This window comes from Pygocentrus nattereri, chromosome 12 (genome assembly GCF_015220715.1).
Source record: "Pygocentrus nattereri isolate fPygNat1 chromosome 12, fPygNat1.pri, whole genome shotgun sequence".
Classification (NCBI taxonomy): Eukaryota; Metazoa; Chordata; class Actinopteri; order Characiformes; family Serrasalmidae; genus Pygocentrus; species Pygocentrus nattereri.
In genome coordinates, this window is record NC_051222.1 from 31,268,673 (window position 1) to 31,292,341 (window position 23,669).

General features: G+C 41.5%; 2 protein-coding genes and 1 long non-coding RNA gene across 5 annotated transcripts in view; 1 reads left to right on the forward strand and 2 right to left on the reverse strand.

Annotated features, from left to right (window-relative positions):
• tekt4 (tektin 4) overlaps window positions 1–6,043 on the reverse strand; it is a 9,829-nt gene extending 3,786 nt beyond the window's left edge. For both annotated transcript variants that reach the window (XM_017712803.2, XM_037543252.1), the window contains exons 1-3: window positions 5,480–6,043; window positions 3,704–3,774; window positions 223–366 (exon numbers count right to left, since the gene is read on the reverse strand). In XM_017712803.2, the coding sequence (XP_017568292.1) occupies window positions 223–366; window positions 3,704–3,774; window positions 5,480–5,974 (710 nt within the window). In that variant the 5' untranslated portion in view covers window positions 5,975–6,043. The remainder of the gene's footprint in view (window positions 1–222; window positions 367–3,703; window positions 3,775–5,479) is intronic.
• Window positions 6,044–9,563: 3,520 nt separating this feature from the next.
• Window positions 9,564–13,493, forward strand: LOC108436368. The gene is made up of 3 exons (XR_001858517.2): window positions 9,564–9,730; window positions 12,156–12,439; window positions 13,048–13,493. It is a non-coding gene; the product is annotated as an uncharacterized LOC108436368 (long non-coding RNA).
• Window positions 13,494–18,832: 5,339 nt separating this feature from the next.
• Window positions 18,833–23,669, reverse strand: LOC108436367 (lipopolysaccharide-induced tumor necrosis factor-alpha factor homolog). 2 transcript variants are annotated; one of them, XM_017712800.1, is made up of 5 exons: window positions 23,581–23,669; window positions 21,347–21,468; window positions 20,898–21,119; window positions 19,377–19,509; window positions 18,833–19,244 (listed from the first exon to the last, which is right to left on the reverse strand). In XM_017712800.1, exons 2-5 carry the CDS (start codon window positions 21,450–21,452, stop codon window positions 19,139–19,141), a joined length of 567 nt encoding a protein of 188 aa, XP_017568289.1. In that variant the 5' UTR covers window positions 21,453–21,468; window positions 23,581–23,669; the 3' UTR covers window positions 18,833–19,138. The 2 variants fall into 2 exon arrangements, with proteins under 2 accessions (XP_017568289.1, XP_017568290.1); XM_017712801.2 differs by lacking the exon at window positions 23,581–23,669 and having other exon boundaries at window positions 20,898–21,111; window positions 21,347–21,394.

Genomic DNA, 23,669 nt, shown 5'->3' on the forward strand with positions numbered 1-23,669 from the left:
GAGGCCTTAGAAACTGGAAATGACCAATTCGATTGCAGAAATAGGCCCAAACTCTTGTAAGTCTAGATTAATGAAATTTATAGGAACTGTCCTTTGGTTTAACATGTATTTAACCACCAAAATGGAAGACAAAAAGATGCATATTAACATTTTTACAAACTTACTTCACTAATACCAAAACAGTATCTAACAAGGCTTTGTAAATGTATATGAAGAACTCACTGATTGTGCACTTTAGCTGAGCTCGGGTAGTGCTGTGTGTTCGTGCTCATGTTGTTATAGCGGCCGCAATGGTCATCCAGATTGTAGGCCTCATGTTTATTTGACCAGTCCAGTTCCAGCGTCTGTTTGGCCTCCCTGTTCAACCTGCCAGCACAGACAGGGGGCACCGCTGAGTCTATAATCCACTCCCAGTTCATAAGTCTCACTTACACTACAGACATGCTTACACCACAGGGTTGAAGTGGCAGCCTGCACGGCTGTGTTTTGTGCTGTTTCTTCCATTCAGTTAAATAGGACGGTGTTAGCTTCCTTTGAAGTGTTTGCACAGTTAACTGAGTTAACTACACTTTGTGGACTGCTGGTAAACTGGTTATGATAAAACTCATACTTTAAAATTTCAACCAGATGAACCAGTATAGCGCCCTCTACTAATGAAAGTAGACATACTAAGTTCTATTGCAGGATTACTATATAATGATAATATCAGGGTATATGGTCCACTGTACTGAATTAGTTCAAACTGTGGTTCCAGAGTAAAAAGTACACAAGCAAACAAACAAACAAACAAACAAATGATTACATATTCAGATCTTAGTTATTTACAATAATCAAAATACAATCTATTTAAATCCAAGGTATTCGTTGAGATAATACTAAGCTAAATACATAATCATCATTTATAGGTTACTTTCTATTGGGATGCATCTGTCCCAAACCTTAACCTCTAAATTTGCACTTATCAAAATAATACTTACATTTTTTGGGCATTTTTTTTCCATTTGTTAGTAGAAAGATCTTCTAGACTTATTTCAAACAAAGCTGAAAGTTTTAGATTTGTCAAAAAAATCTGCATTCAAAAAATGCTGTTCCATGTTTTCATGTTGGTACCAAAACACAGAGTTTAGTCTGTAGGCGGAGCCTTATTTCAGCCACACCCCTGCATTTCAGACCAAGACTACATGGCCGCATGGTGAGCAGTTTGATCTCATTGTTTTGAAGAAAATGTGTCCCAAAGCCTGAAAATCAGTGTGGAACATTAAGAACTGCCACTACTAAAGTACAGATTTCCTGCAATCAAACTGTTGATGTTCATGATGAACTGACTGTTCCCGTCAGTTAAAAGTCTTAAACGTGTTTTGAGCTCTGACTTTTGGTAGAATTATCCTCATCACATTCATCCAAAGGGGATGTAGAGGGGAGATGGCAGTTTTGCAAGCCTTGCTTTCCTTAAATGGTCATCCATGGTCATCATTCAATGTGGGTAGTGGTGGCTAACCTGAGAAGATGTGTGCATGCACATTCAGAGCAGAGGTATGTTCACACTAAAGACAGACGTGATTTGCTCAGGGCAGGAAATCTCAGAAAGTGCAAGCGTTAAGTGCACTGGAACTCTGCCTCCTCCCTTTACGGGAACAGGCGATCCCCGTCCTGGAATAGAACTGCACCGTTTAGAGCTTCCTCCAGCACTGATGAGCTTTTCATGCAAGGAAAACATCAACGCCTGCAGGAGGTCAAAGTGCTGAAGACAAAGACAGGGACTGAGTGAAAAGAACCTACTATCTCCATTATATCAGCACACAACACCACAGCTGCACTTATTTACAGTCAGTGCACTCTGGTGTACATTCAGTAGTGGTCTACGGTGTTCATTATACACAGATCAGGTATAACATGACCACCTCCTTGTTTCTACACTCACTGTCCATTTTATCAGCTCCACTTACTGTATAGCTGCACTTTGTAGTTCTACAGTTACAGACTGTAGTCCATCTGTTTCTCTGATACTCTGTTACCCCCTTTTACCCTGTTCTTCAGTGGTCAGGACCCCCATGGACCCTCACAAAGCAGGTACTATTTGGGTGGTGAATCACTCAGCACTGCAGTAACATTGACATGGTGGTGGTGTGTTAGTGTGTGGTGCTGGTCTAAGTGGATCAGACGCAGCAGTGCTGCTGGAGTTTTTAAACACTGTGTCCACTCACTGTCCACTCTATTAGACACTCCTACCTTGTCAGTCCACCTTGTAGATGTAAAGTCAAAGTCAGAGACGACAGCTCATCTGCTGCTGCACAATTTGTGTTGGTCATCCTCTGGTCCTTCATCAGTGGTCACAGGACGCTGCCCACAGGACGCTGTTGGCTGGATGATGGACTACTCTCAGTCCAGCAGTGACACTGAGGTGTTTAAAAACTCCAGCAGCACTGCTGTGTCTGATCCACTCAGACCAGCACAACCTGTAATGGGCTTTGCCCAGAGGTGGAATAGAACCCAGGCCTCTAGGTATGGAAGGCCAAAGCGTTACTGATTGAACCACCGGCTGTGGACAGAGGGTGACCCCAATGGCAGAGCACAAGGGCAGATGGCAGTGAAAAAACAAAGTGAATAGTATAAGTAAGCAAAGTCTAGAAATGCTGGAACAGATGCTAGAGAGAACCCTTCAGTATGGCTATTCCAAAGAGGAGAAACCAAGAAGCCAGTGTGCAACAAACTGAACTAAACCACTATACTACACCAACCACAGTAGTGGTAAACACCTTTGTCTATAGACTGGGGTTCAATCCCCCACCAGGGCAAGCACCCTACACTACACCAATAAGAGTCCTTGGGCAAGACTCCTAACACCACCTTGGCCTACCTGTGTAAAAATGATCAAAGTCACTCTGGCTAAGAGCGTCTGCCAAATGCTGTAAATGTACTCAAAAACGACGCTGAAAGTGGGGCCAACCAAAGGCTCAATAAAGGGAAGAAAAAAGGAGGAACAACTGTTTATCACTTACTGTTGTCACAAGTGACCCAAGGCCAGGAGCAAACGCTCAGTTACCCAGATACAAGCTTCACGGGACGCAAACTCAAGACTGCGCAGAGAGCCGAACACAGGTGACTGGCTGTCTCTGATTACCTAGAGATGGCTCTCTGTTCCCATCTAGTGGTGGCATTGGGTCTGACCACAGGATGGGTGACGGGGCTCCTGCCAGTGGCAGACTGAGACTGACCTGTCACATAACTCTGGAGTGGTTTGAGTTAGAGACATGATACACGTCAGTAGAACGCGCCCTCTCTAAACATCGAAAACAGCCTGTAATGTGATACTGTGGCTCTGTTTAACCTACAGATGTGATACGCTTATACACAGCTCAGCTCAGCTCAGATCCAAGAGAAGAGAAAAAGAAGAAAGTATGGCTGCCTTGTGCTAATCAATCACTTATTTTTCAGTTTAATAAACACTCGTATTTTTAGCTTACAGACACTCCAGTCCAACACTCTCAAAAAAACATCTGAGCAAAGAAAATGTTTATCATCTTTTCATGCTAAAACTGTAAAAATGAAGAAGTAGGAGATTTTTTAAAATCATTTTTAAAAATAAAAATGATCAAAAATTCAAAAAGATATTAGAATTTTCAGCATTTACAGTCACATAATGGCCCATCTGAGCAGCCTGGACTGAGTTAAAAGCACACAGTTAACAGGATGAGACCAGTACCTGATTTGATTGACAGCTTGATCCAGAGTTTTTTTCAGCAGAGCCTGGACGTTTCTGATGAGTTCAACCTCCTGTGAAGATGACAGATCACAGATGTGTGGTTACATTGGCTCATGCATGTCAGTAACTTTTAAATACTAACACTTTAGCTCCTGTTCTAGGATAAGACAGGATTTCACTTTTTCCACAGTTCCATTTTAATCATTCGCTTTCAGCTCCTAAAGTCTTTTCCCGAGTTTAACTTCTTCCCGTTACAGCGGTAACAGCCCCTGTAGTGCCTTGCGATGCCTCTCACTTTGGAGCTTTAGCACTTTATTGGTTAGGCAACCCAAATCTTAAGAAGAGCCATTTTGCCCGTTTAAGAAAAATCAAACCGCAACATTTTATGTCCATTTTATTGAAGTAACATTTTACCATCTTGTCTGAAAATGTCTTAATCTGTGCTAATGTAATCCTAGTAATGTAATCCTTAAAAATATAAATGTATCTTTGTCCTGCTTTAAGCTTCAGCTCAGCTACAGCTGCTTTTCTCAGGAAACGTTTCCTCAAAAGTAGAACAGTTTCTTGTAAAATGTCTCTCAACGTTCAACTGTTTACGAGGCTGAAGTTGCTTCTCATTCACCAAGTTCTCGTTCTAATTTTCCTGTTCCACCTTAAATGGTGCAGCAGTTACAGTCTGGCACCTCGGGCGCCATTTAAGGCGGAATGGGGCAATTCGAACAAGAAGCTGGTGAACGAGAATTCCACAAGTCCATTCATCCCCAAATCTCTCTTTGCTGGTCCGTTAGCTACTAGCTAGGTGAGAGCGTTGTCTGTGTTGCTATGGTGACCAGTAGTCTAGCCCTGAAGGTTGGCGGGCAAAGGGTGAATTAGCAGTTCTACATTAACTCCAGCGTTTAAGACCATTCACTGTTCAACTGTTGGGCTTTATTTTACTGCACAGGGGATTCTTTTATTTTCACCTAAAGACCCAGTTCTGCTGCGGAGCCACAACAGAGCAGTAAAAAGAGCCGCATGCGGCTCCAGAGCCTCATGTTGCCCGAACCCTGGGTTAGACCATAAAGGGAAGGGCAGCTCCTAACGTCTGTTCCTGCACTGGCAGATGCTGGTTCTGAGGTAACTCGGTACCTTTTTTGACCTTTGTTTATTAAGCAATCGGTTCTTGGCTGTTAATGTTGAGCCAATATTTCACATTAGCAGAAACACATCACGTTAATTGACTTTGGGTATAATTTAAGTGACTTCTGCTTATGAATAATTGAGTAAGCAACATTAAATCAAGCTGATCCTGTTGCAGCCGTGCTGTGGGCTCAACTTACAATGTTCTGAAAACTGGACTCAGTTTTCCACAGTTTCACCATCAGCCAAGACAGGGGTTGTCTAAAGTTTGCTTTTTCATTGCTGCAGTGGAGCAACATGACGATCCCTCCTACTGCCTTTGGCCCCATTTAGTGTTTAATGTCTTTAAAGAAATGAAATAAATGAACATCGTTTTTTGCAAATAAACAACTACCTGACCTATAAACATGGGTAAGATTTTAAATTATAATCCTTTTGTCCAGGTTTCATTTGCTGGGGTCAAAGGACAAAGATGATGGTAAATCTGAAGATAACAGGAGGGCGAATATGTTGGCGTTTTGGGCCGTGTTGGCCTCGTAGCTCCAGCGTAAAACCGAAGAAGGCCAACTTCAGACGCCAAACCTGTCTGGTCAGTGGACTCAGACGTGGAGGGAACTGTGTGCTGTTTTCCCCCCTGACCCGCCTCTTTACAAGCACCTTCAGAAGCTCTTCTTCCACTTGGTCTTTGACCAGGTCCGGTCCGAACCGCCTCTCCCTGCAGCCCAGGTTGTCCGTGGCGATGGCCAGGGGGATGTCGGTGGTCAGCAGGGCCTTTTCCAGCCTCCTTTTCAGCCCGAGCAGCAGCTCCGTCTCGGCGGCGAGTCGCTCCACGCCTCGCTCCAGCTCCGACCTGCGGGAGTGCAGGTCCTGCAGCCGCGCCCCCAGCAGCCGGGTCCCGCGGCTCTGCGCGCTCAGCGTGCCCGCCTCCACCTCGGCCGAGAGGGCGCGGGAGGCGCGCTGGATCCTCTCGGCGGCGAGCCGGTCGGAGAACGCGCGCTGCAGCGTGGCCGCGTTGTTGGCCATCCACTCGCCCGGGTGGTACTTAGCCGAGCGGTAGCCCGCGGTGGCCAGACCGGCCGACGGAGCCACGGAGAGGCCCTGTTCCGGAGCGGCTGTCGGGTCGGAACGCGGAGCGAGAACTTCAGACGACATTTCGGACGAACAAGCGGCGGAAAGTCTGACTTTTGTTCTAGTTTAGTCAGCGGCGAGCTTCGGTCAGCGGCGAGCCGCAGAGCGAGGAGGGCGCCGCACTGTTTACACCCCGTTACCTAGAAACCAGCGGTATCCAAGGACGCGCTCCATTACTCTCTGACGCTCAGCGCGTGCAGGGCGAAGACCAATCAGAGTCCTTATTTATTTATTTATTTATTTAACATCATTACTGATGAAAATTATTTTATTACTTTATCATCTTAAACAATAACATTTAATATTTAAAATAAAATAATTTAAATATGTTATTAAAAATTATTTTAAATAACATTTAATTTAGCTTTCGATTAAAGTGTCGCCTCTCCTCTTTGTATTGATCTTTTAATTTGATGCGTGTCTTCATTTGATATGCTTTTAATTTAATATTCATAGTTTAATAATAATAATAATAATAATAATAATAATAATATTCGCTGTTAAACTCCATCATCTGTCTGCACGCCGTTAGAAATAAAAGGTGCAGTACAGGAGCGTTTGATCAGCATTAGTTCTTCTACAAGGTGGTGTGTTTAATAAGTACACACTAGCCTGTGTTACACACCCGAGGCCTTTCCGTGTCGCACTGTTTGAAGATCCAGAGAATCGTGTGATCCATATGCCTGTTTCAACTGGAGGAGTCTCGTCTCCAGCTGAGACCACTGGTGTGTCTAGGTGGAGACGGGAGGTGCTGGTTTTAACGTATGCTTTAAGAGTGAAGGTATAATGTAAAGGTTCCCTCAAAAGGTTCTACAGGGGTTTTAAGGTCTGGTTGTGAACCTTAAATCAGTTTTTTCCAGGTGAAAAGTTCGTATTTGTACCTTTTCATAACCAAATGTTTCATAACCGGGTGTGTGGAGTGGTACAGTTATGTTGGACCACCCCAGAGACAGGAGGGGTCCTGCCCCAGTGACAGTTCACTATCTTTATTTCTGAGAATATGAAGGACTTTGACTGAAAAATGCATTATTATTATTATTATTATTATTATTATTATTATTATTATTATTATTATTATTATTATTATTATTATTATTATTATTTTAATAATAATCAACATTGTATTTCATCATCCATGACATCACTCAGGCCCCAGTCAGCATCTAAATTACACAATTCTCATTTACTGCGTTTGAGCCATTAACATATTTGTGCCTATATAATATTTAATATTATATAATATTCTAATATTGACACTGGTTGATGAAGATCTGAGAAAGGCCTTTTAGCGTCTGGGGAAGCTGCTGTGCCTGATCACTACAGAGTCATCTGGCTTTTTCAGCTGTAATTATTCAGCTCCATCACTGCACTGAGTAGAAGTCCAGAGCTGAAGTAAGAGTGATGATTATTAAACAGTGAAGTAGTGATTCTAAACATTTTCAAAATGAATCGAGGGTTTTGTGAGGTTACACTTAGTTTAAGAAGTAAAAACATTCATGTTGGTCTTTCAGTGCATCATGTGAACCAGCCTGTGGTTCAAACCAGAGGTAACGGTCATCCAGCCAGCGCCTCAGCCTACCCTAATCCAGCCTGTGGTTCAACCAATACACAAAATAAGGTTGGTCATCATGTATAGACCTTAAATTCCACAACAGAAAACCTATTACAGTCTATTAGGACCAGTGGTGGACAGTAACTCAGTAAATGTAATTAGTTTCTCTACTTAAGTATTTTTCGTGTATCTGTACTGAAGTTTCTCTACTGGGCGACTTTTTCCTTTCACTCCACTACATTTCAGAGTCTAATATCCGACTTTTTCCTCCTACATTTTGAGAAATCTGTCGTTCCTTTTGGTTTCTGTGTGTATAAAAACGTAACATATCAAAACGAAAGAACCGCAAAGCCAGAGCACCAATCAGGGCCCAGCGGTCACTTTGTCCTGAGCTGGTTTTGACCTGTTGGTCATACCGACCCAGTGCAGCACGCGGTTCAACGTCAGCGCAGCAGCGTAAAACTTTGGGAGAGTCTGTTCAACATAAATGATGAACTAACCTAACTTTGTGTAAATAGAGCACAATATAGAAATATGTCCACATATGCAGTCGAGACTGACGCGGCTTTTTTCTGAATTTCTACAAACACCATTTCATTTTATAGTAAATGAGTTTGGGCTGGTTTATGTTTATGAACAGACGCCTACAGATCAACATAGTAAAGGAGCTCATCTGTGATCCTGAGTTTAAAGCCAGTTTTTATTCAACTTAAACTTGGAACTAAGTTGTAAATAAATCTGAAACTGAAACTTTGCTTGTGTGTAAAAAGTGATTTCAGAGCCACTCGGTTCTCCCTGATGGAACCTGTTTACCTTCAGTGTTTTGTGCTTCTGATCATTTTAATAGACGTCAGCGTCACTAATTAATGACGTTCTATTAAAAGACTGGTTTACCAAGAGAGACGCTGGAGGACTTTCACCTGAAATGAGTTCATGAAGCCAGTCTGGTTATAAAAATGATAACAGGACCAGATCAGAGCCAGAATTACTCTTTTAGTACTTTTACTTTATACTTAAGTACATTTGAAGGGAAATACTTTAGTACTTTTACTGAAGTGGAGGTCTAAAGGGAGGAACTTCTACTTTTACTGGAGGAATATTTTACCCTGGGTATCTTCACTTTAACTCAAGTACATTATTGGAGTAGTTCCAACCAGTCTAAACCAGTCTCCTGACATCTCACCCACAGCATTTGATTGACAGCAAGCCTTGCTGACCGTGAAAATGCAATTGCAAACACGAACTAGAGCGCGATGGTGACCAAATGCAATTGCAAATGTGTGATTGTTATTCATTTTCAATATCAGAGTCAGACCATTAAGACAATGACCTGTTTAAAGCACTTTGCATTTGCATTTTTGTGTTTAATGGCCGGAAAACAGACATTTTGCATTTAATTTGAATCATGTCTTAAATAATCCACACTCACATGAGAGAAAGCAACTTTAAGCTTAGAATTTAAATCAGATTTTTATTTGAAAGAGGTATGAAAGTGCCACCAATGGTCATGTAAAACTGAATTACAACCGTTTTTTGGTACATAAATCCACACAATGTCATACTTTTCCAGTATAACCAACAAATAAAAGCTAAATACTGTAAAAATAAAAAAACAGGACATGCATTTCTTGAAGTGCACCATTCTTTACCTCACCCTGTTGTATTAAAGTATATATTAAGGAAGTTACTTACAGTGTAAGACTACTTGCTAAGAAGGAAAGACAACCTGATAAAATATTTGTAGTGTACCTAAAATTGGCCATTTGAAATTGACCTAAAACGCCTAAAACCATTTGCACTTAATTTCACCTTAAAGAGAAAAACGAAACAAGTTTTACAGACCAAGAATGGACATCAAGATAAGATGCTTAGATGCGTTGTACCTAAAATCTGACACATTCCAAATGTCATTTCAAAGAAAACAAAACCAGGTATCATGTTTGACTCATCATCATCATCGTTTGACCCACCCAGGGCAGCCACAACATTGTGCTGCTGTGGTCTTAAAGCCTTGCATTAATGCATCACTGTTTTCCTGGCATTCACTTCCCCGTGTAAAGGCAGAGAGAAACCTGGTCTGGAATGCTGCTGGAGCTCATTCTGCTTCTGATTTAATCGGTTTTTCTCGCACACAGTCGACTTGTCGTCTGTTCACTTACAGTCTCCTCACAGCTCTGAGAAGAGAAGCATCAAAATCGCCACACAAACAACTTGATACATAAACTCAGGTATGTCAGTGTTTTCAGGTGTGTGGGGCTATTTTCAGTCTTATATTCAGTAACTACAGTATCTCGATAAAAATGATAAAGATTGGAAGAGATTTATCCCATTTGAAGCTTATTGTAATGAAGTGCTTCGGAGGTTAATCACATTGTAATTATTACATTAGAGGTTTAAGTTAAAACCGAGCAACCCGGCTTGAAATTCAAATTTTATTCCTCTTCAAATGACTGTCCTGTTAACTTCCTATGCAAAGTTCATTGAACTTGAAGTTGTATGACCGACACTTCCCTCTATAAGTGTGTAACAGTGTACTTCTCCCATTATAAGTAAACATCCATGGATTGTCGAGAGCTTGGAGTGTTTTGTCCCACCTCAGTACTGTTCTTTGTTTTGTTTTGTGTTTTTAAACATCAGACACAAAAATATTTAGCTAGTCTAAATCCTAGTCCTAAAATCCACCTGGCTGAGTTAAGTTCAAAGTTATTGTCAACAGTTCGATGCTGTGTTTCTGTGCCAGGCCAACAAAAATCCTAGTGCTTAAACAAATAATCTTTGACCTCTAACGTTGCTCGTACGGACCAACTCATTTACTGAGCTACAACTGTGCTGATCAGTCAGATAAGCGAAAAGATGAGTAACAGGTTAAACGACTCCTCAATGGAGGTCATGTGTTACAGTGAGCGTATTATGGGTGAAGGGTACTTTACCCTGCTGTGTATCGGGCCCAACACCCTTACAGTGATTTTACCATGATTAATGCACAGCCTTTCATTTCTTATGTCTTTATTAACCGAGTTATTCAGTCCATGAGGCATCACTGTTCATCTTGTGTCTTGGTCCTCAAATTGCTCAATTGAAAAGATCCTCCTTTTTTTTTTTTCCTTTCGAGAAAGTCAGAAACGTTAAATGATAACAAGAAGCTGAAACATTTGCTCGGTTTGTGTCTTTTTTTGTACTATAATGGAATAAAAAATATTTTTGGTAGTCTTCTCTGACATTTCAACAGTTTGCAGGCAACATTTTTTCTACTCTAATTCAGATTTTTTTTGCTTTACGCACCTGTAGCAATCTTTTTTTTAATGGAGCACAACAATAACTTTTGTTCTTAATTTTCTGAAACCAAAATGCATCTTTTTTGATCTCAGTGCACAATACAGACTCACATACTCTAAATATACTGATTTATTCATTTGATCTGATCAATAACCAATGTAAACAACATAGTTGTAGATAAATAAAAGGCATATATACATATTTAAAATGTATTAAAGAATGCATCCCAACACATAATGTACAGAAAATGTCACTACAAATCTTACAAGATGCATTTATGTTGCCTGATTTCAAGAAATATTTCACAACAGCAGGAGGGCTTGTTGCCTTGCCGAATTGGGATGCATTGATATTGGTACTAGCGTTGAATTGACAACCATTTGTCACTGTGTTTGCACACTGAAATTAGACCTCTGCACTTAACCCCCTCACAGCATGCTCAAAGCAGCATGCTCAAACAAAAGCTGAACTAGAAACATGAAATAAAAGAATGAGTAAAACGACTTCCTCTGAAATTTCAGGGGGAAGTCAGACTTCATGTATCACTTGTTTGGGGAGCAAACACCTCTTACAGGGCTTGGAGCAATTCGCAGCTCAAGCCTTTTTGTGGTTTTAAAACATTTTGGGACAGTTACTCTTTGTAGTCCTCTTTTCTTTTCTTTCTTTGGCTTTGGGACAATTTTTTTTTCTCAACCTTCTTTCCTTTAACAACAAGCACCATACCAGTCACCCCTCTACAAAGGTGTGACAAACACTACTGTTTGCTGCAGCCTTAAATAGTGGAGTCCACAGGTGTGTCAAGTTGGACCTAATCAGTCCATGGCTCCTTGCCGCCTTCTGCTGGCAGCAGGCAGTGCAGACTGGACACTTGTTGGCATCGCCCTCTGCTGGCAGCAGGCGGGGCCGACTGGACCCTTACATTTACAAAAACGCTGCAGCAACTTAAGCTGCTGTAAACTCTTTGTACACCATTCACGTGTCTCTGATGTCAACTGAATGAAGAATGAAGGATTGTCGGTCTGATGGGTCTATCTTTAGTCATTTAAGAGTGTCTGCTGGTCAGTCTTACACAGAATGTAGACGCACACACGAATCCACTAATTAGACATGGTAGATGACATGTATCTTAGCCCCTCTTCATAACCTCATAACTCCGGATGTGAGTCACATATGATCTCGTGATAAGATACCTCCCCCAAGAGATAGCTATGATCATTTAGATTGCTGTAATAGAAAGTGTATCAACCTGGACAAGCATTCAAATGCATTCAATTACAGTCCTATTTGTCCTATTTGTTACTTTACACCTCAGGAGACTGCATTTAGCCTTTAAAAACTAATTCAGTTACTACAAAATGCTTTTCAATGTCTCCACAGATACAACCTCATTATGTATGCATACAGTCAAGGGGTGAGTCAAACAAGGGTCATAGTCCAGCAACAGACCCAAGCTGCAGTAATCCAGGCTCCAAAGCCAGCAATGGTACTTCAGGCTGGGGCTTCGCCTGTTGTGTACCAGCAAGCTCCTCAACCAGCCTATGTGATGCAGCCCGCAGTTCAACCCGCTGTTCAAGTAGTCCAGCCCCAGGTTATGCCAAGAGTGATCCAGCCTGTGGCTCAGCCAGGGGTCGCAGTCTACCAAGCCCCACCAGGTGCCGTGGGTGAGTACTTCCGGACTTTAAGAGTAGGCTGGAAACATGTATAGTCCTTATGAAAGCATTGCAATATCTTATTTGTTAGTTCAGACCATGCCATCAGCATGGTGGTGGTAGTATGAGGGAAAACTGGTTGAGGGATGGGGGAACTCTGAGAACTTGGGCTGGCTTCTGCCTGTAGCTGGAAGGCTAGAACCCCTGGCTGTGGTGGGACTAATGTAGGACTGAGGAACAGGAAGGAGGTGGGTCGAGGTAGGGATTCCAAACATTTTGCCACGGGAATGGAAGGTGAGGATGTGAAATTATAGGACATCGATTGGAAGAAGGAGGGGTTTCAGCCATGCTCCCCACCCAAACTTCATATAGTATAACTACATTGTGATAAAAGTGTCAATTATAGTGAAAATGAAGATTGTCTTAAATGAAAAAAAATATAATAGAAAACTATTATAAAGACTCAAATGTGAAGGTTCAGGGGTTTTTGTGTTTGTTTAGTTATTCACACCTTTGAAATCAGATACGAATTTGTCTGGGTTTGGTATGAAAATGTAAAGACAAGCACCTGCACACTCACAGAGAACTTATTTAACTGTTTCTCTGATGTTTCTTTTCAGTGTATCCACGTTATTACTGATTTCATCTCCAACTTGAACCCGGAGAACCCGGAGAACCCAGAGAACCTGGAGAACTCCTGCCTGACATGACAAAGTCTACACATATGGGGGTCTATAAAATATATGGAATTTAAAAATAATCAGTAAGGAAAAGTGTATTCTCTATAAAAATAAATCACTAGGAAAGGTTTTGCTTTAATTTTGAGGTCTTGATAACTTTGGGTGTCTATTAATAAAATATTAAACCAGTAGAGCAATTACAGTTTCACTTTTCTACCTATTGTAATGTATAGAAGATAGAACATGTCTAGATGTGCTGAAATGAATGTTTTCCAATCCTGCAGCGATACCAAACTTCAAAAGCAGTTTGCTTCCCGAAATTGAGTTATTTTTGTGGCACCCAGTTCATTAGTGTGATCTTATAAAGTTATTAGTGCACAAGGTAATGAGAGAGTTTGATTGTGTTACTTTAATTGACAGTAGACTGACAAAGTGTGTAACAGTTGTGGCAGAGTTGAAATGTTTGTGAGACTTGGGTTGATGGAAAAATGATCCTTTAGTTCATCTGAGCTGTTAGTTTTGCTTTACTTTAATCCTCCTGTTGTGTTCTCGATCAAACTGACCCATTTCAAAGTTGAAAAATACAGGAAAAATAAGTTTAATAATGTATGAAACCCTTTCAGTCTAAATAAGAATAAATATAACAACATGGCATTGAATTCCACCGCTCTTAAAAAGATGGTTCTTCAAGGGTTCTTTAGTAATGTGAATGGTTCCATTTGGAAACATGAACACTCAAAGAACCCTTTGCATGATTAAAGGGTTCCATATAGCACCAAAAAGGGTTCTGCTATTGTTACAGTGTTAAGCTTGTAACCATAGAAACCGTTTTTGGTGTTATATAGAACCCTTTCATCATGCAAAGCGTTCCTTGAGTGTTCAGGGTTCTATATAGAACCATTTTCTTTATTAAAGAACCTGAAGAGTTTTTGCCAGTGTACAGAAAAAAATAGCTTGCAATGAAAAATCAAATAGGAATTAAAGTGATATTAACTGAGCTAAAGATATTGTTTATAATTTTTAAAAAATGTTTAAATGCTTTCCGATGGTTAAAGACCCATTGAGTCAGTTTGACCCAGGAACTTTAATGCTGTTCCTTACAGCTGAACATAACAGAAGGGATAACAAAAGTATTTATGTTTATATATTAATAAAAATATGTCTGTGACTTCAATAAAAGCAGATGTGTTGCTTGATTGCTGCTGCATGAAGTACTTTGATGTATGTTTTACAGTGTAGGCTTTTCTATGTGTCCTTTTACTGCAACAAATGTTTAATAGAAACCAAACACTGACATAAAGAAAACAAAAAGCAGAGAATAGTAATTATAAAAAACAAACACAGGGTTGTCAAACACACACTCCTGACTACTAGAAGTCCACAAATGACCACAAAAGCTTCCACAGTTCACAAGATGCAACCAGGACATTGTCCACTGCTGAAATAACAGGCACTCGGCAGCTGTGGCCGTCAGCCTGAAGGCTCTGTTGTCTCTGTAAGCTACAAGAATTTGCATGTTGTTCACTCTTTATAGTGACTTTGTTTATTTTAGCTGTTTTGCTGTCATCGTTTTATGTTGTTTATAGATGTTGTTTATAGATTGCCTACTTTATTTAGGCTATTCATTAACTTGCAGGATTTCTCTTCATGCGTTCATTCAAAATAAACAACATTCAAAAACACTAGCCAGTACATGACTAGAAAACACAGCTGTACACATCCATCCCTTTTCTAAGCCGCTTCTCCGTCAGGGTCGCTGGAGCCTATCCCAGCAGTCATCGGGCGGAAGGCAGGATACACCCTGGACAGGTCGCCAGTCCATCGCAGGGCAGACAGACAGACACAGACAGTCACTCACACCCAGGGGCAATTTAGCACATCCAATTGGCCTGACTGCATGTCTTTGGACTGTGGGAGGAACCTGGAGGAAACCCACGCAGACATGAGGAGAACATGCAAACTCCACACAGAGAGGACCCTGGTCACCTGGCCGGGGAATTGAACCCAGGCCCTCCTCGCTGTGAGGAGACAGCGCTACCCACCACACCACCGTGCCGCCCCAGTTGTACATGTATAAAATATAATTCTTTTAAATGAAGGTTACTTAAGTGCAGTTTCAGTAGTGACAGTTCTTAATGCTTCAAAACAAAGCAATCTAACTGCTGACTATGTGGCTATGAGGGACAGGAAGTAGTACCACTTCCTGTTCTAAATTGCAGGGGTGTGGCTAAAATAAGCCTCCACCTGTGGGCTAAAACTCAGTTTCAGCAGTGACATTAAAACGTGGCACAATCGCTATTTTTAGTATTTAGAAATTAATTTCACATCTAAAACTTGCCTCTTCGGGCTGAGCCCGGTCGGATTACGTGGGCTTCACACTGGAGAAAGTTGCGAGGACAGGGTCATCTGGGATGCTTTGCTCTCTCTTGTTAACGACGACGATGATGATGATGATGATGATGATGATGATGATGGTCGGGACAGACACCCCCAACAAAAAGTACTCTGTATTATATATATATATATATATATATATATATATATATATATTTAGTTTATTACTTTATCTATTGATGCCTTAAGTTAGATCATGTCATATTCCTTGTAAATATTTAAGGTCTGAATACTTCATTGTTTTTTTAAATTTATTGTGAGACCACAGTTTGACCTAACTTGACAGAATGTTCCATATACAAGCACTAAGTGGCTCAATGGGACAATATGCTGGCTTGCTCTTGCTCTCTGGAGCACTAGGAGGTGCTGTGGGACCAGAATAACAAGGACAGACAAAAAGGAGGCATGAGACACAGCAGAGATAAAGGAGAGATGAGAGTTCAGTAGCAGATAGAGGAGACATATCTCAGTTTATTGAGGTCTTGTTCTCAGGAGGAGTATCTGAGCAGCAGGAGACACTTCATTTAAAGCCTCCTCCTAACTGGTGCATCCAGATACAGATGAGGGCCCAGTTTCCAAAAAGCGTCTTAGTGTTGACATTATCCTAACTAATAGAGAGCGTGTTCAGTTTGGTGCTTATTCTCCTATGTAAGAATCATCTTTGTGCCATGATGTTTTCTTTAAACCCAGCCCAGAATTTCCCCAGCACCTCTTCAGAGTGTTTTTAATACCCAAGTGTGACCTGCTGCTTGTCTCTCTCTCGCCACGTTTACATGCAGCCTAATAACCCGTTAATAATCTGGCTAATAACTCAACAGGAATAGAATTTGTCCATGTAAACACCGCAATCGGAATAGTCTAGTCCGATTGAGGCCATTCGGAATACAATTTCTATCTGATTGATCAAGGTGGGTAATCCTCTAAATAATCGAAATAAATAGATGAATAATATTTGTGTAAATGCCTGTATCCGATTACATTCCCAACAGGAACGTGCAAGTACGTTCTGCGCATGCAAAAGCAGAGAACTCATAAATTGCTCTGGAAAAAAGTTTATACTGTTCAGCATGGAGGAGCAGAAACTGGTCTGCAGATGAGATGAAGTTTGTCCTCCGATCTTTAAAAGACGGCGGCGGGAAGAGGTCCATCTTATGTGTCTCAGAACACGAGACACACGTCCTCTCTTGGCATGTATTTAATTGTTGGATGGCCTGGGGGTTGTCAAATTCCGTCTGCGTTCCTAATGCAATGACTGGCACTAGTTTCATGTTGGCATTTTACTTCCTGCTGATCTGGAATGACCAGGTCAGTCATCAGGTATGTGTTGTCTTTCTTGCAGCACTATGCCAGGACGGTTCACTAATAGTGTCCGGTCAGTCACTATGAGTATGATGGTCGTGCCCTTGCCATTGGACATGCTCATAGTTCCTTTCAGACACTTGTACACTCAGATGCTTACATATGACCCAATGGGCATAGCTGGCCACCTTGTTATGTGTGTGGTTGTTCTCAGTGCAGTGTGAGATGACTGGGACAATCCAGGTATGGGGCAAGTTGTCAAATCCACTTTGTACCAAGACTGCTCAGGTACTGCTACCACCATCTTACGAGCAGGTGCTTTTGCATCCACTAGACACTCTTCTTTTTGTCTGTTCTTGATTAAGTGGTTGTAGATCTGGTTGTGCATCTTGGAGAGAGTGAGCAGGCAGGTGATCAGGTAGTGTGGGGTGTTTGTGTCTTTGCTCCTAGAGAGCAGGGTGGTTATGATGGACAACACCTCAAGAATGGCTCTTAGGTCTTCTTCATGGCCCTCATACAGGGTAGTCAGCTGCTTGAGCCAGAAGAGCGCTGACGGCTATTTCTGTCCGGAGCAGTAAACTTTTTTGAAGGCTTTCTTGTTTCTAACACAAAGCAGTACAACTGTTTACATGACTACAAAAACTATACCATATATATTGGCTAGAAAAACATGACTAATAGGTGCTTTAAAGACTTGTTTATTCATTTTTAATCTGAGAGAGTCCAAGAACAAGAGAAAGCATAGAGAAGCTTTTTAAAAATTCTATCTCATAAATGTGTATGTACAGCATGTTTTTATACAGAATATATGTGGAAAAAAGGGAAGCAGAGTCATTTCTAGACAGGGAGTTGTAGTAGGGCACACCCTCCATCATAGGGGCACACTTATGCATATTGCTATATGGTTTCATTTCATGAAAACATATATTTTACATGAAGATGTTACCTTTTAGAAACGTTCCTGTTTAGTTCAGCACTCTTTTCTCATCACTTCTCCCTGTACCAGTAGCTCCATCACTCCTTCTCCCTGTAACAGTACTACCATCATCCTTCGTACCAGTACCGCCGTCAATCCTTCCTTCGTACCAGTACCACCAACAGTCCTTTCCAACATCATCCTTCCCCTGTACCAATACCACCGTCATCTTTACTCTGTACCAGTGCTACCATCAAACCTTCCCCCATTCCAGTACTACCATCAGTTCTTCTCCTGTACCAGTGCTACCAGCAATCTTTGCCCCTGTTCCAGTGCTACCATCACTCCTTCTCCCTGTACCAGTATGTCTATCACACCTATTCCCTGTAAAAGTCAGTACTCCATTTCATTTCAACATGTGCCCCAGTAACCTGAGTCACCTCTGCAGTTCAGTAAAATAAACCCACATCTCATTCTTTTTACAATATGCTGCTATTTACAGGAACATTTAGTTTTAAAGGCTTTATTATGTGAAAAGGTTCAAGTTAAGTTTACAGCGAGTGATTGCACTTTGCCTCATACGTGCCTTATGGTGCAAATCTGACAAGTGGAACAAATTTGACCAAATTTTACTCATTTCGGTAGTCCACATGACTACAGAGCTCTAGAACGCTGTGGAACTTGCTCGGTTTTCAAAGTTATTAGCAGTGTACATTCATTTTATCTCAAGTGTTTAAGAAAGAAAATTTCATGCAACCATATCATTACAGAGGCCATGTTGTACAAAAATATAATTTCCTTGTATTTTGTAAAAACATAAACAAAAGCATTTGCATAGATCAGTCTTAAAGGCACAGTAATAAAAACAGCCTGGATAGCGAAAGGTTGGAAAATTGTTGTGCAAATATGAATTATTACTCAAGTCCACATATAAACGTGTGAGGGCAGTCGTGGGCTGGAGGTTAGGGATCCAGCCTCGTAACCGGAAGGTCGCCAGTTTGATTCCCAGAGCCGACAGTCCTTGACTGAGGTGTCCTTGAGCAAGACGCCTAACCCCCAACTGCTCCCCGGGCGCTGCAGATTGGGCTGCCCACTGCTCCGGGCAAGTGTGCTCACTGCCCCATAGTGTGTGTGTGGTGTTTCACTTCACGGATGGCTTAAATGCGGAGGTGAAATTTCCCTGTTGTGGGACGAATAAGTGTCACTTAATCTTATAAATGCCATTTGTGGACATCTCTGAAACATTAAAATGCAAGAAAAGTGTAAAACACAGCTTCTATAAACTTTCCAAAAGAGATTGAATACATATCAGCGGGTGAAGCAGTGAAAACTCATTTGTATAGATGTATTTCTCAGAGACAAACAGCGGTCATTCCTGAAACCCGACTGAAGCCCATATTGCAGCTCTCAGGGTGGAAAGTTTCACATGCGTCGGTAAACGGAGATGATGTTGTGGCATTGGGGGCAGCTGTGTTCCACATCTTTACAGGCATTCACACAGAAGGGAATCAGACAGAACGGCCAAAAGCTGCGCAGAGAGAACAGAGGAACTGTAAAGCTGAGTATACGTGTGTGTGTGTGTGTGTGTGTGTGTGTGTGTGTGTGTGTGTGTGTGTGTGTGTGTGTGTGTGTGTGCAGATGAGAGTGCACATGCTCTCACCCAGTTATACAAAGGCCTCCAAAAATGGTCCAGACGAGTGCTCCATTGATATATCGGGTCACTGTGACAATCTCATGCTGGCAGTAAATGCATTTCAGCTGTCCAGGTGTTTCTCTCAAGCGAGGCTGAATCACTGCAACCACACACACACACACACACACACACACACACACACACACTTCACATTTACCGACTAAAACTGCATTTAAAGGGGCACTTTAGGCTAAAGTAAAAGTGAAACGATCACTATCTGTTCTGAACATGCCTACTCTCCTCCTAAGATGGTGCCACAATAGTCTCAAGAGTGAAAAAGAAATAGAAGATCAGGAATCCCCCCTTTTGATCATCTACCTTGAAGGTGCAAGGGAATTTCGAAAAGGTATGTTTGTATTATGATTTCTGATAGTGGGTGAAGTTTTTTCCAGTAGCTGACTACTGTAAAAAGATTGGCAGGAGCATGGTGGGGGTGAAGAGGGGGCTATATGAAGCATGGCAGGCCTGGATCATCCCATGAGTTTTTATGGGCATGTGCCCAAGGCCAGAGCCACTACAGGGCCTCCACGAGCAATTATGGCAAAATCAACAGCTGTTTTGTCTCACAGTGAGAACCTTTCACACTGTGAACACAGTAGGAAAAATAAGAGCTTTGTCATTGTTTTACGACTGATAATAATCCTGATGCTCTCCACATCTTTCCTAAATATCATTTTCTCCTCCAATCACTGTTTAGCAACTGTTCCACTGTCTGACAGTAGCTCAGGCAAGCTTTCAGGTTTTAGCATGTGAATGTACTACAGAATGTACACTTCACTTCCCACTCACTCCAAACACACTATATGGCCAAAATTACATGGACACCCCTCCTAATTATTGAATTCAGGTGTTTCAGACACATGCAATCTCCACAGACAGACACTGCCATTAAAATGGGTCGTACTGAAGAGTTGAGTGACTTTCATCTTGGAACTGTCGTCAGACGACACATTTCCTTTGAAATTTCTCTCCTGCTAGATCTGCCCCAGTCAACCGTTAGTGATATTATTGTGAAATAGAAGAATCTAGGGGCAACAACAGGTCAGCCATAAAGCGGTAGACCACACAAACTCGCAGAGTGCTGAAGCATGTAGTGCATAAAATTATTCAGTACAGAGTTCCAAACTGCATCTGGAAGCAACATCAGCACAAAATCTGTGCTTCATGAAATAGGTTTCCATTAACTGAGCAGCTGCACACATACCTTACATCACTATGCACAATGCAAAGCATCACCTGGAGTGGGGTAAAGCACACCGCCACTGGACTCTGGAGCAGTTGAGATGTTCCCTAGAGCGAGTAATCACCTTTTTGCTATCTGGCAATCTCATGGACCAGACTAGGTTTGGTGGATGCCAGGAGGAGTTTGTCTGTGTGGAATCTGAGCTCTATACAAGCTGATCAACCCTAATCTCTCCATATTATTAGGCTGTGGTCTCTTCTTCTAGACCTGAGGGACAGAGCATTGACAAAGCGTTAAACACTCACCCGTAGGACTTACTACAGCCACAGCTGGCTGAGCTGCAGGCTGGATTATTGTTACAGCTGGCTGAGCTGCAGGCTGGATTATTGTAGGTGGAGGTGCCTGCTGGATTACTGTTACAGCTGGTTGAGGTGCAGGCTGGATTATTGAAGTTGGAGGTGCTGGCTGGACTATGCTTACTGGCTGCTGAAACACAGGATCGATGACCACAGGACCAGCCTGTAACACTTTGATTTCAGAGTGAACAGTTGACACATATTAATCAACAAATATATTACAGCTGAATGAATCTAGGCAAACTGTCTGTCACCACATGAAGTGCATTTCTTTAGGTTTTAAACGTTTCAGATGTGAAGAACTGGCAGGACTACTGTACACGTCTAAATGGATCAACGTCTGTTCATGATAACAGAGCAGTTATTGGACATTATGAGATGTTGTCAGTCATGCTGACCTGGCTGTGGAGAAAATGCAGCCATCTGTGCATTGTCCACTGCATGGAATTCAGGGTAACCCAGAGCTGGGCCAGGGTACGGTGGAGGAAGGCCTTTCTTTTCCATGAGTACAGATGAAAAACTGCAAGACAGAATGAGATGAAATGAGGTTCTTTAGTTTTGCACTAATGTAACAAAGTAATAGAGGCTAGTAATGAGCAAAACGCAAACTTCATCACACTGGCCTCAAACCTTGCTTACGTCATTAAGTAAAGCCATATAGTCTTGCTTACATGGTTCCTGTGGTTTGCTGGACAGAGATTAAGCTTTATCCTGGACTACATTTTCCTTTCAACGGAGAAGCTCCATTTAAAATGCCAGGTACCTCGGCTTTGCCCAAATCTTTCTTCTTTAGTTTAGAACTGGAGCTGCTAGGCTAACGGTGGTAACAAACAACGGAAGCCAATAATCACCAAACACATTTCCACAAATACGTTCAACAATCTTGATATGCTTTCTTCAAATAACGTTGATAAGCTACATGAACAGAATTTGGCGAAACTACATGGGTAGATCTTATTTACTCATTTAAGCTCAAATTGGAACTACGTCATCATCTGCCCAGCGTCCTGCTTTCAGATACTGTCCCTCCTTCAAACTCTGGGAGGCTGGATCGCAGGGGTTTGTTGTAAAATGTCACAACATAGAAACATGGCATCAGCACAGTGATAACTAAGGCTTGCTTACTGTAAGAATAATGATAAACCTATAGAACAAAGAAATCTAGTCTGGGACGTCACCAGTGGTGCAGCAGCTATACTCCAGCTCCATTTGAGTTGGAATAGGACATTTGAACAAGAACTTCAGCTTTGGGGCAGCTTTGAGTCACTGAAGCTCATTTGTGCAGAAAATCTGTTTCTCAAATTTGTAATCAGACATTGTATTGATCTTCTTAGGGCACTTCTCAGCTTTCCTGCCTATTTTATAGGTATTAAACATATTGAGAATTCCCTTAGACCCATCTTCGGTTGTCTTGTGTGGAATGTTGCCAAATCATGTTCAGGAAAGAAGTGATTCCGGTTTTCCCATGTGGCTGCCCCAATTGCTGAACTGAGAATTTTTTTGCTTGTTTTTATAGTTCATAGTGAGTCATACTGTCCTCTAAATCACATTGACATGTCTGCGAGACCTGACTTAAGGCCTGAGGTTTGAGTGGGTGGAGAGAAGCTTTAGGCAGTTTGGGAGACCATCCACTTCCAGTGTTGGTTAGCAACATCAGCCTAATAGCTCCAGATCAAAGCTAAAGAAGCAAAGGGTTGGACACCCAAGATGTTTTGGCTGATTGACTGCATTTGGGGGGAGAGGAAAATCATGTAAAATTGATTAATTAATGAACTATTCCTTTAATCAGTGTGTGGGACATATGGACCGTCTCAAAGCTACACACAGTAGCACACCTTAAAGTCTATTTTGTGTATCTGCATGTGCGTTTTTGTATGTAATGTTGATGTGCATCTGGAAAAACAATGAATGAATGTCTCAGACATCAGGCAGTGTATTCATACCCAATCTGTGTACCAGCGTTCTCAGCTTTTGGAGGACTTAAACTCTTCAGACGTCTGGTTCCTATCGCCACCATTGTGAACAGTTCAGAAGTTCCTCTAGAATAGAGCTTTTCACACCAAACCACTCTGAACGACTCTGTTTACATCTCCACCATTTATTTTATGCAGTTGAAAAGTCTCAATTAAGCATAAACAGCCGTGACTGAAACATCCTGACCAGCGAGTCGGGGTGCATTTAGTTCATGGTGTTAAATGACTGAGTGCTCTGAAGTGAAGATAAGGACAGAAGTATGAATGCTGATCAGAAACTCCTCCACCTGTTCAGTTCTCTGCAGTCTATATTTGTTCTACTTGTGTGTTTTATTGTGAGCCTACTAACAAGCTTCTAGCTAAAAATGAGCTTCATATACAACATACACCATGTACAGTGTATCAAAAACCTTTTATTAGTCACTTAAAGCTGTAGAATAACATCTGACAAGGAATAATGTATTATTATTATTATATATATTATACTACTGCTGCACTTATTACAATTATATGCATTAATAGTTTGCTAAATGACTTAAAAAGACTCCATATAAAGTCAATCTCATTGTTCTACCGGACTTGTATGCCCTCATTCCTTTCATATCTTTCTTACACAGACACTGAAAATACACACATACACACATATACAGGGTACATACCTGCGTTTTGTGGGTATCTGAAGAGATCTGAAGTTTTATCTTGCTCAGCTTAGATGCCACATAGCACATAGGATATAACCTCACGTCTG